Source organism: Miscanthus floridulus, chromosome 8 (genome assembly GCF_019320115.1).
Source record: "Miscanthus floridulus cultivar M001 chromosome 8, ASM1932011v1, whole genome shotgun sequence".
Lineage (NCBI taxonomy): Eukaryota > Viridiplantae > Streptophyta > Magnoliopsida > Poales > Poaceae > Miscanthus > Miscanthus floridulus.
Window position 1 is genome coordinate 89926479 of NC_089587.1, and position 15140 is coordinate 89941618.

General features: G+C 44.7%; 1 protein-coding gene across 1 annotated transcript; it reads right to left on the reverse strand.

Moving 5' to 3' along the window:
• Positions 1-5708: 5708 nt before the first annotated feature.
• On the reverse strand, positions 5709-8293 carry LOC136472901 (nuclear transport factor 2-like). Its single transcript, XM_066470598.1, has 2 exons — positions 7879-8293; positions 5709-6082 (listed from the first exon to the last, which is right to left on the reverse strand). Exons 1-2 carry the CDS (start codon positions 8179-8181, stop codon positions 6011-6013), a joined length of 375 nt encoding a protein of 124 aa, XP_066326695.1. The 5' UTR covers positions 8182-8293; the 3' UTR covers positions 5709-6010.
• Positions 8294-15140: the final 6847 nt, after the last annotated feature.

A 15140-nucleotide genomic window follows, 5' to 3' on the forward strand; every position in this document is an offset into this window, starting at 1 on the left:
CTTTTGTCACAAAGAAGAGACAATTAAGCACTTGTTCTTTGACTGCCGGTTTGCTTGTTTAATTTGGTCTTTTATTCATGTTGCGATAGGTCTTTTTAAAACCCCACAATATAGGGCATATGTTCAATGGCTGGCTAAGAGGTGTCAACAAAGATGTCAAGCTTTTACTCCTACTAGGAGCTGTGACTTGTTGGTCTATTTGGCTCAGCAGGAATGATAGTCTTTGAAAAGAAAAAATCGGTTTCTCCTGTGCAGGTTATCTATTTGGTTACCCACTGGCTACGTACTTGGGCTATTCTGCAGAAGTCGGATTTGCAGGATATAGTTGTAGTGGTACAGTTGACGCAAGTGGTCATTGATTTTTTTTCTCCCAGACACATGGGTAGCGGTCTAGTTTACGAATTTATAGTCACTAGATTGTGCCAGATTTCTTCTTTCTTTGGTTGTGTGCCTCATGTTAGGCAGAGGCAGGAAGTTGCTCTCCTTGACTTTGTATCAACTCGATGTATTGCTTATGAGGTTTTAATAAAAGCTTCATTTATAAAAAAAAATACTTATTGGGACCTAGACTGTCGTCTTCTCAAGAAGAATCCTGCTCGTTTCCTCGCGCAGGGCCAGTAATTAGCGAACGATCATCCAACTCAAAAGCAGCCAACAATTTCCAGACATGTAATAGTTTCCTTTTTGGAAGAAAAAGCCCACCTCTTTTCCTTTTGGGAAACATCCCTGGCGCACCGCTCACCCCCCTCCCGCCAGTCTGACTACCTTTATGGGTGTATGACGTCAGCGCTGACATGACCTAGAAAAAAGCAAAATATTTATTTCTAAATGTTATAACTTTTAAACGGTGTATCCATTTTAAATTCCGTATGCGCCGGTGTGTTCTACGCGATGAGACGAACAAAACTAGACCCCACTGGCATATTTTTCAAAAAAAATTTAGTAATAATTTATTTATATTAACTTATAACATATAACTTAGAACATGTAACTTATAACGTATAACTTATAATATATAACTTATGCGAAAAAATTTGAAACACAAGAGTTACGAAACATAACTCATATATAAAAAGTTATTAAACACAAAGGAATGAACTGACTTATAACTTATGACAAAACTTGCAAACACAAAAATTATTAACACGCAAATGAACGGATTAACTTATAACATACCAAAACTTAGAAACACAAAAGTTATGAAATGCAACTTATATACAAAAGTTATGAAACACAACTTGTGAACATAAGTTACTCCATACAACTTGTGTATCTAAGTTAATGAATACAACTTTTGTGCATAAGTTCTAAGTTATAAATTATATGTTATAACTTAATACATATAAATTGCTAGTAGAAAAAATTATTCGAAATATATGCAACTGGGGGTCTAGTTTTGTTCGTCTCATCGCGTAAAACACACCGGTACAGACGGAATTAAAATTGGATACACTGTTTAGAAGTTATAGCAATTTAAAATAAATATAATGCATTTTTAGGGTGACATCAGCAACATGGAAAAGCATGCAGGGAAGGGAAAGCATGCGGTCACCATGTGCGGGGGCTAGTCGAATCGTTCGCTGGATTCATTCTGAGTGAGCGCTCACTGAAATGGAATTGGGTTCCTCGCATGGGTGTTCCGGGCTAGCTCTTATCTTCTGGCCTCTGGGCTCTATTTACTGGGTTTCATCGCCTATTTTTGGCCCATATGATATCACCTTGCTTAACTCCGCCTATGGTGGGGCGCCTTTGGTGTCCCAGCATAGCAGGTCCCAAGCCCTGGTAAAGGAGGAGGGTTGTGTTAGGCGTGGCGAGCCAATGTAAAAACTTAGCCACTTAAATGGAGATGAAACCCGAAAGAAAATCGTTGGGGCGTAACCCTCTTAGCGACGCGCCATATCGGAACCCGGGTATGGTGTTAAATGGGCAAGGGCCGGGTCGCCACCCCCGTGATGCGCCGTGTCGTGATCTGGGCATGGTGTCAAGTAACCAAGGATCGGGTCGTCACTTCCTTAGTGGCGCGCTACATCGGCGCCCGGGTGTAGTGAAAAATGAGCAAGGGTCTTCGCATCAGAGTCGACGGGTGCGAAGGGTAAGGAAGCTAGTCGAACCAACTAGGATCCATTTAGGTAGTTGGAATGTAGGGTCACTTACAGGTAAGTTAAGAGAATTAGTTGATACCACGACTAGGAGGTGTGTAAATATATTATGCGTTCAAGAGACTAAATGGAAGGGTCAGAAGGTGAAGGAGGTGGACAATACAGGTTTCAAGCTTTGGTATACAGGGACAGTCGCGAATAGAAATGGAGTAGGAGTTTTGATTGATAAGAGCCTCAAGAATAGTGTGGTGGGAGTGAGAAGGCAAGGAGATAGGATTATCTTAGTCAAGCTTGTCGTTGGTGATATGGTCTTGAACGTAATTAGTGCGTATGCCCCCCAAGTAGGCCTCGACGAGAGTGCTAAGAGACAGTTCTGGGAAGACTTAGATGGCTTGGTTAGAGCTATACCTAGTAGTGAGAAGCTTTTTATAGGAGGTGATCTTAATGGGCATGTAGGTACTACAAGCGCAGGTTTCGAGGCAGTTCATGGAGGTTTTGGGTATGGTAGTAGGAATCAGGAGGGGGAGGAAGCTCTAGACTTCACGGTAGCTTTTGACCTGATGATAGCCAACACTTTCTTTAGAAAGAGAGAATCTCATCTAGTGACCTTCAGTAGCGGACAACACTGTAGTCAGATTGACTTTGTCCTCGCAAGAAGAAAGGACAAACGAGCATGCTTTGATTGCAAGGTGATACCAGGGGAGTGTGTTGTTTCTCAACATAAGCTTTTGGTGGCAGATTTTCGTTTTCAGATGCGTGCCCGTAGGGATAAACAAGCTAAGATTGAAAGAACAAAGTGGTGGAAACTGAAAGGGGAGACGTCAGAGGTATTTAGGGAAAGGGTTATCAAAGGGGGCTCTTGGAAGGAAGAAGACGACATAAACAATATGTGGGACAAGATGGCAACCAACATTCGGAAGGTAGCCTCAGAGGTGTGTGGAGTAACCAAAGGAAGGGGACGTGAGGCTAAAGATACTTGGTGGTGGAACGAGGAAGTCCAAAGGACTATTAAGGAGAAGAAAGAATGCTATAGACGCTTGTACCATGACAGGAGTGTGGACAACATAGAGAAGTATAAGGTGGCAAAGAAGACTGCAAAGCGAGCTGTAAGTGTGGCAAAGGGTAGAGCGTACGAGGATCTTTACCAACATTTGAGTACGAAGGAAGGAGAGAAGGACATTTATAGGATGGCTAGGGTTCGTGAGAGAAAGACACGGGACTTCAACCAAGTTAAGTGCATTAAGGATGAAAGGAAGCATCTCTTGGTAAAGGAGGATGAGATCCGACATCGATGGCAAGAGTATTTTGACAAATTGTTCAATGGTGAGAATATGGACACAACCTTTCAGTTGGATGACTCTTTTGATGACACCAATAGGCGCTTTGTGCGGAGAATCCAAGAATCTGAGGTCAGAGAGGCGTTGAAAAGGATGAAAGGAGGTAAGGCGATGGGACCGGATGGTATCCCAATCGAGGTGTGGAGATGCCTCGGGGACATAGCTGTAGTATGGTTAACCAAGCTGTTCAACCATATTTTTCGATCGAACAAGATGCCTGATGAGTGGAGGAGAAGTATATTGGTACCGATCTACAAGAATAAAGGGGATATTCAAAGTTGTACAAATTACCGAGGAATTAAGTTGATGAGCCATACTATGAAGCTATGGGAGAGAGTTATCGAGCATCGCTTGAGAGCAATAACGCGGGTCTCTATGAACCAATTTGGTTTCATGCCCGGAAGGTCAACCATGGAAGCCATTTTCTTAATAAGACAAGTTATGCAGCGGTATAGGGAGAAGAAGAAGGACCTACACATGGTTTTTATTGACTTGGAGAAGGCTTATGATAAAATACCAAGGAATGTTATGTGATGGGCGTTGGATAAACATAAAGTCCCAACGAAGTACGTCGGGCTCATTAAGGACATGTACAGCAATGTTGTGACTAGAGTTCGAACAAGTGATGGAGACACGGATGACTTCCCGATTAGGATAGGACTACATCAAGGGTCAGCTTCGAGCCCTTATTTGTTTGCTTTAGTGATGGATGAGGTCACAAGGGACATACAAGGGGATTAGACCTGCTATGTTGTATGGTGCAGAATGTGACAAAAGGGTTTGGTGTCCTATGTGACAAAAGGGTACCACAGAAGCTAAAAGGCAAGTTTTATAGGACGGCGATTAGACCTGCTATGTTGTATGGTGCAGAATGTTGGCCTACGAAAAGACGACATATTCAACAGCTAAAAGGCGGCAAGCGTCTGGTGTCCTATGTGACAAAAGGGTACCACAGAAGCTAAAAGGCAAGTTTTATAGGACGGCGATTAGACCTGCTATGTTGTATGGTGCAGAATGTTGGCCTACGAAAAGACGACATATTCAACAGCTAAGTGTCGCAGAAATGCGTATGTTGCGTTGGATTTGCGGTCATACAAGAAGGGATCGAGTTCGGAACGATGATATACGTGAGAGATTAGGGGTAGCGCCAATTGAAGAAAAGCTTGTCCAACACCGGTTGAGATGGTTTGGACATGTGCAACGGAGACCTCCAGATGCACCGGTGCGTAGGGGAATCCTAAGTCAGGATAGTAACGTGAAGAGAGGCAGAGGAAGACCGAAGTTGACTTGGGTAGAGGCAATAAAAGGAGACTTGAAAGGATGGAATATACCCAAAGACTTAGCCTTAGATAGGAGTGCTTGGAAGACAGCTATTCGCGTGCCTGAACCTTGATTGCTTCTGTTGGGTTTCAACTCTAGCCTACCCCAACTTGTTTGGGACTTAAAGGCTTTGTTGTTGTTGTTGTTGTTGTATGATATCACCTTGCTTGTTGATATATATGCTTTTGTCATCAGAATACACCTCCTGGCTGGCATTCACGATCTATCTCCTTCCCGGCTGGAGTTTTAGTTCTCAAAATTTGTCACGGACTTTTTTTTGGAAATTATAGTTTGAAAATTCAATCTTATTAGTTGCAGGCACCGAAATTCTGGCACACATTGAATTCAATTTCATTAGTTGTAGGAAAGCAAAAGTCATCCTTAACCAGCCATGTTAGTGGTAGACATGAAGCAAAAGTCATCATTTGAGCTACCTAACCAGCCATGGAAGAATTTCGTAGGAACCGTTCAAGAATCAGTTCAATTTCACACGAGAAACGCAAGAATAGAAAAATTTCCTACATTCCAAATAGGCCCTGAGGTTTTTTTGCCACATCCCAATAATTAGACTTTCCTACGCAGAACAAAAATTTACCAAACTTCTACAAACAAATAACTAATATGGTTGTATATGAATTATGTTTGTTTTCATAATCATTATTCAGACACATATTAATTAAGCTAATATGGTTGTATATGAATTATATTTGTATATTATATCATAGGTTATACGAAAAAGATACTTATATGTTACATTTCTACTGTAAGAGAGCGACTTGAAGAGCATATTATAAATTGCAAAGTAAAAACATATAATGTAGATCTATAGAATCAATCTCCATCTCCCACAATATGAATTTTAGATAGACTTATATGTTAACTTTGGAAAGCAGTGGAGTCAAATTCCAAGCAAAAAGCTTAATTTACTAAGTAGACACCAGAAACTCGAATGTATTGTAACAAAATGCATATCAACCAGCTAACATTGGTTTTGTAGAAGGGCACACCAGCAAATCTGGACCGTTTCAGTTCACATTGCACAAAGAAATGGTGCCCGTGCGACCATAGTACATGGTTCAAAACAACTGAAATAGTCCAACACAGGCATACAAAGTCTACCAATTTCTTGTAATACAGTGAAGCAGCCAACAAAGGAGATACAAAGGAGACAAGAGTAGCAGCAACATTCAGTATTCATCATTTCAACATCAAACCCTTAACCAATTCGTTCATCACAAGAGTTTTTGGCTGTCTTTAGCCATAGTTCAGGCGGAACATGTCATTCTGCACGAAGAAGGACCCACCCGCCGGCAGCAAATGGAATGCCTACAGAGACAGAATATCACATCAATGAAATGCAGAATACCTGTGCTGGTGGAGGAACATAAAGAACCAACATAAGGCAAGATGTGCACTCTGCGTAAAAAGAATGCACTAGAAGCAATTTACAGTTCTACAAACCATGAATTGGATAAGCAGGGGTTGCTATCGGAATATAATCATACTTTACACAAACTATACAAGCCTTTGACCAACAATTTCTTTGCCAATACATGATTTTTGTAATACAGAATTGATGTTACTAGATTCATACTGAAAATTATGCATGACTTTATGGGTATCATTTTGTATCACATAAATAAAATACTAATATAGAGTAATTGACGGTCAAACAATTGTCCTAACGAAATGAAAATTATAATTTCAAACAGGAGCAAAAGCTAATCCAGTGTTTAAAACCACAAGCTGCACACCAGAACCTTACTACCATTGATAAGGTTAGTCATGCAGGAAGTAAGGCAAGTTGATAGTTCTGTCTATGGCTTCCAACATAGGAGTTTATGATCAAAAGATACAGAAGTACTATCAAACCAAAGCTTTATATACTTTGATTTAAGATAAACTGTACATTTGCAGCCAGAGAATATACAAAAGGCATCATGCACATGTTATACAAGCAAACATTAATAAACTAACGTCCATTAAGAGATACAACTAAGTGTCATTAGCCTTCTAAGTACTCCAAAGTTTGAAACATAATTTGCTATGGAGAAAAATATACAAAATAATGTAGAAGGCAGGCAAATATTAAAATTTCTAAAATGTACATGGGCCAATGTTTAAAAGTTTCACACTGGAAATGAAGTTTATTTGTTGCCACAGAGGCAATGAATTCATATCTAACTGCTTCAGGAGATAATGGCAGAACACAGGGTCCACAAATGTTTAAGGAAGACCTCCTGACCGCAGATACAAACACTACTACTTCAAATTCACTCCATGCTAAAAGGATTTCTGGAGTGGGAGTTCAAGACTTCAAGAAAAAAAAAACCGACAAAAACAAATTTGATCAACCAGAGTGTATGAATCATTAAAAAAAAATGATGCAGCAGAACACGATGCATGTCTATCTCGAGTACTCAGCAGCACTGCAAAAAATATTGCAAGAACCAGTGACTTTGCCATGGAACTTAAAGCCACAGAGACGAACAGAAATCCCGCACTTGATCGAAACGTCTGTATAACAGACTAGCTGACATTCAACAGAAATTTCAATGATAGTGTGCCCAATAAAAAGTGTGTACGTTTGAAACAACCTAACGCAACAACTAAGGACAAGCATAATAAGTCATAAATTGTGCACCGGCACAGTCAATTACAACAGCACCAACAATTTCTTGAAGGGTCGGAAGGCCAACAGAATGCATAGACAAGACACCAGCCTATCCGATCAATCGAAACAGAACTGAAAAATGGATGGATCCAGGACTAGCATAAACAATTACATATAGATCTAAACGAAACAAGCTGCCTAGTAGAAAAACAAATGCTCTGAACAGTTAACAAACTCCGCCACAAGGATCATGGACCAGACATTTATACTAAGCAGATAATCATGAGACCAATCGAACCATCACAACAGTAAGCACAGATGATTGGCACCATTCAATCAAACAACAAACAAACCAAGGGCCTTCTACGGACTACCACGAGATCAGGGCCAAACCAACCTAGGAATCACAGGAGTGACAACGGATCAGATCAGGTGACAAGTAATCGCGGACCAGACACAATAAAATAAGCCTTAATAAGGCGGATCGAGGCCAAGCGGGGGTGCATACCTGGGAGAACTTGATGGGGTGCTCCTCGGGGCCGGTGCGGATGGAGCCGGAGACGAAGACGAGCATGCCTCCCTGGGGCCCCGACGGCTGGCAGTCGACGGTGACGATGTTGTGCTCGCAGGCCTGGAAGGGGAGAGATCCGAGCTTGCCGGCAATGGCGTTGGGGCCCTGGAACTTCTCGCCCTCGAAGGTGAGCATGGAGGTCTCCTGGTACAGCCCCACCAGCGCCGGGCGGTTGGTGTCGAACGTCCGGTAGTAGTGATCCACGAAGGCCTTCGCCACAGCGTCCGGGTCCATCGCCATCACCTCGCCGCCGCCGCCGATGCCGCCTGTCCGCACGCTCCTAGGGTTTCGAGGAGGGACGCTCGGGGGGAGAGAGGCGTCGCGGTACGAGGATTGACGAAGGATAGCTGGTAGCTGGATGGAGAGGAGCGCAGGGGAATTAGGCCCTGGGTGGTGGGGCCGCGGGTAGGGTTGGCGTGGAAAGAACGCGACAGTATCTGGATTGGGCGGTTGGGCTAGGCTACAAATGGGGGCCCAGCATCTCTCATGCGATGGGCAGGAACTGCTTTCATGGGTTGGGCTTTAACGGCCCGGCGTCTTCTGATCTTCCATTGAAATGAGACGGGAGGAGACGACGAGCAAAACAACCCCTTAGACAGTCTACGACAGCCGCGACCCAAAATACAAGATATATTCGTCTTTGGGTAATGCTATAGACAAAAAGTTTAATTTTTATTTTTGGTCTTCTACAACAACAAGACTCAAAAGACAACCCTTTCTGTAAATATGTTGATACCAACCGATGCTCTCCCTCTGATGGATCGCAGGTTATACGAATGAGTGATGGCTGGACGAGGTTTGAAGATGGAGGAACGGCGACGGGGCGCCGTGATCTCACGCGAGGAAGAAGACAGCGGCGGCTAGGGCAACTCCCGGCTCCCTAAGGAAGCCGAGTAATATGATTACTCTTTGCGTAAAGTCCAATTATGCCTACTTACAAGTATTTATACTTCCATGAATAAAATTAAGAATTAAAACTAAATATACTAATGGGCTCTTAGCCACTAATGGGCTTTCGCCTGGAGTACTGTAGCCCGGTCATAACATCTCTTCCCTCCCCGACAAACAGCTCGTCCTTGAGCTGGACATCGGGATAAAGAGTCTTGAAGTGATCGAGCGGTTCCCATGTCGCATCGTCGTCGGGAAGTCCGTGCCATTTGACCAGCAGCTTCCAATCGCCACGGTGGAGCTGAGCACGCAGAACATGTTCCGGAGCAGGCAGCAGGCGCCCATCCTGAACAGGCGGCATGGCCGGCGTCGCCGTGGGAAGATCACCCCGCCATTGCTTGAGCAAGCCAACATGAAAAACATCATGGGGACGTGCACCTTCTGGTAGCTACAGTCGGTAGGCCACCTGGCCTATCCGTTCTAGGATCTGGAAAGGGCCAGCGTATCGCGGTCGCAGCTTGCCCTTTGTCGGCGTTGCGAGAGTGTGGGTGGGTCGATGGAGCAGACGAAGGAGTACCCAGTCGCCGACATCGAAGTCCATGGCGCGATGATGCTCGTCGTAGCGGCGCTTGGCATGCTGCTGCGCCTGAAGAAGGCGCTCTCGGACCTCCACCAAGAAGGCGTCCTGGTCCCTAAACATGTTGTCCGCGGCCTCCGTGTCAGCGACCCCCTCTCTATGGGAAATGAGGGGCGGCGGAGGCCTGCCATAGACCACCTCAAACGGCGTTGCTCAGAGCGCCGTGTGGAACGACGTGTTGTAGCAGTACTCCACCCACGGAAGCCAATCCACCCATGAGCGCGGGCGGTCGCCGGTCACACAACGAAGGTACATTGCGATCACCTTGTTGACGACCTCAGATTAGCCGTCGGTCTGAGGGTGAAACGCCGTACTCAAACGTAGCTTCACACCTGCAAGCTTAAAGAGGTCACGCGCACAGGTTGCTGGTGAAGACCGGGTCGCGATCGCTGACGATGGAGTGGGGAAAGCCGTGGAGCCGCACAATCCCTTCGAAGAAAGCACGGGCGGCCGAGGCGGCGATGTAGGGGTGGTTGAGGGCGATGAAGTGAGCATATTTGGAGAACCGATCCACCACCGTCAAGATCACCGACTTGCCATGCACCTTGAGAAGGCCCTCGATGAAGTCCATGGAGATGTCAGCCCACACCTGGGACGGCACATCTAGGGGTTGGAGGAGCCCAGCCGGCTATGTGGTCGGCGTCTTGTTGCGTTGGCACATGTCGTAGGAGCGAACAAAGTCCTGCACAAGCTTGCGGTCGCCGGGGGTGTAGAAATCGCCACGTAGTTGCACAAGGGTCTTCTGAACCCCCCATGCCCGACGGTGTGGGCCAGAGCCACCACTTGGTGGCGCAGGTCCCCCAGATCTAGAACGTAGATGCGCTTGCCATGGAGGAGGAAACCATCCACGGGCCCCCATGGTGCCTCCAGGTTGGTGTCGTCCTGCTGCTATAGGAGGCAGTGCGCCATAGGGTCGTCGGTGGTGGCCTTCCTGATGTCATCGAAGAGGGTGAAGGATGGTCCTGACAAGGTGCACACCGCTGCAGTGTCCTTGTCGCGGTGGGACAGCGCGTCGGCCGCCAAATTGAGCCGGCCCGGACGATACTCCACTGTAAAGTTGAACCCGAACAACTTGCTAATCCACTGGTGTTGTGGAACCATGGAAAGCCGTTGGTCTAGGAGGAACTTCAGGCTGTAGTGGTTGGTGCAGACGAGGAAGCGACGCCCCCACAAGTACGGCCTCTAATGCCGCACCGCTTGCACCAAGCTAATTAGCTCTTGCTCATAGGCCGCTAGTTTGACGTGGCGTGCAGCGAATGGCCGGCTGAAGAAGGCTAGGGAGGCCGACCCTTGGTGTAGGACGGCGTCGAAGCCCGCGCTCGACGTGTCGCAGTCGACCAGGAACTGGCGCGTGAAGTCCGGCATCTACAAAACCAGGGCTGAAGAGAGAGCCAGCTTGAGGGCGGCAAAGGCCTTAGCCGCCTCCGCTGTCCAAACGAATGCCTCCTTGCATAGGAGATGCGTGAGTGGCGCCGCAATGGAGCCAAAGTCACGGATGAACTTCTGATAGTAGCCGGCGAGCCCAAGGAAGCCACGCACACCCCGTGGGGAGCGGGGCATCGGCCAAGAGGCGATCGCGGCCACCTTGTCGCTATCCATAATGACACTATCAGCGAAGATGACGTGGCCGAGGTAGGCGATGGATAGGGCCCCGAAGGAGCACTTCGACCTCTTGAGGTAGAGGCCATGAGCTCACAAGGCAGTGAAGACGAGGCTCACGTGCTGGAGATGCTCGGACCATGACGTGCTGTAGATCAGAATGTCATCGAAGAAAACTAGCATGAACCTATGGAGGAAGGGTCGGAGGACATCGTTCATTAGTGCCTGGAAAGTAGTCGGGGCATTGGACAACCCAAATGGCATCACCAGGAACTCGAAGTGGTCGTGGTGGGTGCGGAAGGCGGTCTTCTCGACGTCCGCTGGGTGCATGCGCACCTGATGGTAGCCCGACCAGAGGTCGAGCTTGGTGAAGTAGCGAGCCCCGTGAAGCTCATCGAGGAGCTCATCAACCACCGAGATGGGAAATTTGTCCTTGGACGTTTTGTCATTGAGCGCTCGATAGTCAATGCAGAAGCGCCAAGACCCATCCGCCTTCTTGACAAGCAGCACCGGCATGGAGAACGGGGAGGTACTCGGCCGGATGATGCCATGCTCCAACATGGTGGCACACTGCCTAATGGAGACGGGGATCCCGATCTTCTGTTAGATGATGATAACTATCGTTGTGGCGGAGAATGACACACCGATCCGGCTTCAGATCGAAAGATCGAACCCTACAATCTTAGCACCACAGCTCCTCTGGTTATCAACCAAGTTACAGACCAGGTTGACCTCGCCAAGAAGGCTAATCCCTGCCTATGCAACGAAGAACACAAGCAAGAATAAGAAAAAACGCAACCAAATTGCAGATGAAAGATTAATCTCACGAGTTGGGGTCTCACAAACCGAAGAACGGCGAAACTGTTTCTTGACAGAATAATCTAAGTAAAACCCAAAACCTAATGACGGCAGTGGCATATAATTATAAAGGTCTTAGGGTCATCGCCTACCCTGGACGCACCCCCTAATGGGCCCAAACACGATACACGGTCCAATGGACCAAAAGTAGGTGTCGCAGCACCCTGGCAGATTCTGGACGCTAACTTGTTTCGACTATTCCTATTGATTCCGAAGAGTTTTTGACATGAAACCACATGAATTGGCTTCCTTATCAAATTAGCTTTCCATCCATATGTGGATCATTGAAAATGGAGTTCGGATGTGTCCTGAGCGTCTGTTTTACTATATGCTGGTCCTAGAACCCGAGATGGACTCGAACTCAAGTTGGACTGGGCCTCTGGCTTGGCTTGGACATCCTTGCTGGCCTCCTAAGGTGGTGGCCAAGGAGGAGGACATCCAAGGCCATCTCTTAGGTGTTCTCCATCTTCTTGGGGCGTGCTTCAACTTGGGCCTGGGTCCCAAAGATGTCTAACAAGCCCATAACGACAGTGTAGCTGCCGCTAAAAATAGCGACAGAATATATTGGTGATTTAGAAGCCTTGCTGACATGATATTGAGATGGGACTAGATCTATTTGAAAGCTTATCAAACAAGCTTTCCATCAAGTGCTCATTGACGTCGATCGCACTCCGGATGGATGAGTTATGGCCTTCCCAATGAGGCACTGTCGGACTGCCGACGAACCAAAAGTTCAACTTTGATGAACTTCCATTATGAAACATATTTGAACCTACAATCAAATAGTGACATGTACATGTGGAACCAAATGAATTATAACCAAAGCCACTATGCAAATATAGGAACGAGCGCACCTTATAATCATTGTTCATATCCGAAGATGCCATGTCCTCATCATCCTCCCCTTCTTGACAACAAACCGTCCTCGGTTTGGGATTAGCTGAAGAAAACGTTGTTAGTAGTAGCCAACATTGCTCTGCTTCTTGAAATTTAACATGTTTCTTTATAACAAAACTAGGGAAACTCGACATGATAAGATTATAGCAATTGGAATCCTTTGGTTGATCATACTTTTGCGCAATATTAGGAGATTTCAGAGTTGAACAAATATAGACACGATGCACCATATACTCCCCTTTACAATTATATTTTCCAATAAAATGATATGTACAAGTAGACAACCATGGCAATTCAACACATTTAAGTTTCTCTTCTAAACTACTAAGAGCATATAAAGTATCAAACTCAATATAACCCAAAGTATTTGAAGAATACAATAATTTCTTTTCTTTTTTTCGGTAGCAATGGGAAGCAAACGTTTATGTTCAACATAAGTAATTGGTTCCAAAACATGGAAAACTGAAGCATCATCAACTAATTCATCTTTATCACAAGGAACATAAAGCAAATTATCACGGGACAAAGATAAATCAAGAGAGAGTTCCACTAACAATTGCTCTATGATAGCATGGTTTGTGGAAAAATTTAGTACATTAAGACAATTTTCACCTTCCATGAGTGTAGCACTATAGGCATTACGTGTGTTCTCAGCAGGAGTAATAGGTGCATTGTGAAGTGATGGTTCTAAATTTGCATATGAGGTTGTGAGCTCCTTATTTTCTTCCATGTCATCTTCTCGCTTATGGATATTCTCCTGCAGAAGGTTAGTCATAGCAAGAGGAATAACAATAGATTCTTCCTCCAAATGGTGCACCTCATCATATGAAATCAAAACAGGAGGTGGATTAACAAAGGTTTCTCGCATAAGAAGTTTCATATCATTCTAAGTTTGAGGTTTATCAGAAGGATCTAAAGACTCCCACCAAGATAAAGCAGAATGTCATAAAACACTAGTTGCATTTTTTACCTTCCTCCTTGGACACATAAAGCGAGTAGCAAATATGTTGTCGATGGCAATTTTCCACTCCATGTACTCATCAGCACCTATACCATCATAAGTCAGTGGATACGAACAACCTATCATTGTTAGAAGACAACAAAAGACAATACAAAAATATTATCCCTATCAAATGACTACGTGGTTGCAGTGGTATCACTTTTGACAGTAAGTGGAAGCGTCTTACCAAGCTCTTACAAAGTTCTTACCAATGCAAGCAGTGGGTGGTACAACCGGTGGCTGGTTCGTGATACCTATAAGGTAGTGGTACCGAGATTGCAAGGACCTTTTTTCTGCACTGATCTGAAGTATATATGTGGAGCTTGGGAGGCATAAAAATAAATAAATAAATATATGTGGCACACAAGTCAGTGATAGATAACAATATTGAATAAATATTCAGAGCACTTATCCTAGTTGCTGGCCTATACGTGTTCCTATCACCAGTTATGATAAACAAGAGAGGAAACAAGGATGAAAGAAAACAAGTATTAAAGGTAGCAACGGATATGAATAAGGCAAAAGGTACTACAAACAATAGAGCTATTGAGTGTTCCTTATGTGCTCCTTTTTTATATCTTCTATTCTCTTTTACTATTTTTTTTCTTTTATTTTTTTGTCCAATCTTTTTTTCTTGCTTTTGCTCTTTTGATATTTTTTTCTCAGCAAGGAGCACATAAGAATAAACCATAAAAAATTTGAGCTCAATTGAATAAAAGATGTGGCCTATAGAAAATTAGGACTGTGCTCTAAAAAGCATACCAAAACTTATGGGCCCAGAAACTCAATTTTCCTAATTGAATTTTGCAAATCTAATTTTTTCAAAACCAGCTATGCTGGGATGAAATAGATCTAAAATTTTCTGGCGTTCTCTGTAGATATAAAATTTTCCCCGTTTCGAGTTCGGATGCAAAAGTTATGACTTGTTTAAGGAAGCTGCTCGGATAAGAGTTTTAGTGGACATAAGATGTAAACCGATGGTGATACGGAATAGTGACGGGTGAAGGGATCAACATAAACTAGAAAAGAACACAATCTAAACCAGCAACAAGACTTTGACCTAGGACACAAACTCAACAAAGCGGACTCTGAAACTAAAATATGCAAAGGCTATGGCGCGGAAGGTTCTAGGACAGAAAAAATGAGCATGGCACTGGACTATGGGATGAATGCGAAACACTCAAACGAGGGAATAAATGTGAACCTGACGGTATACCTTAGCTCTGATTACCACTTAATGGAGACGGAGATTCCGATCTTCCGTCAGGTGATGGTAATTATCATTGTGGTAGAGAATGACACACCGATCCGGCTTCAGAT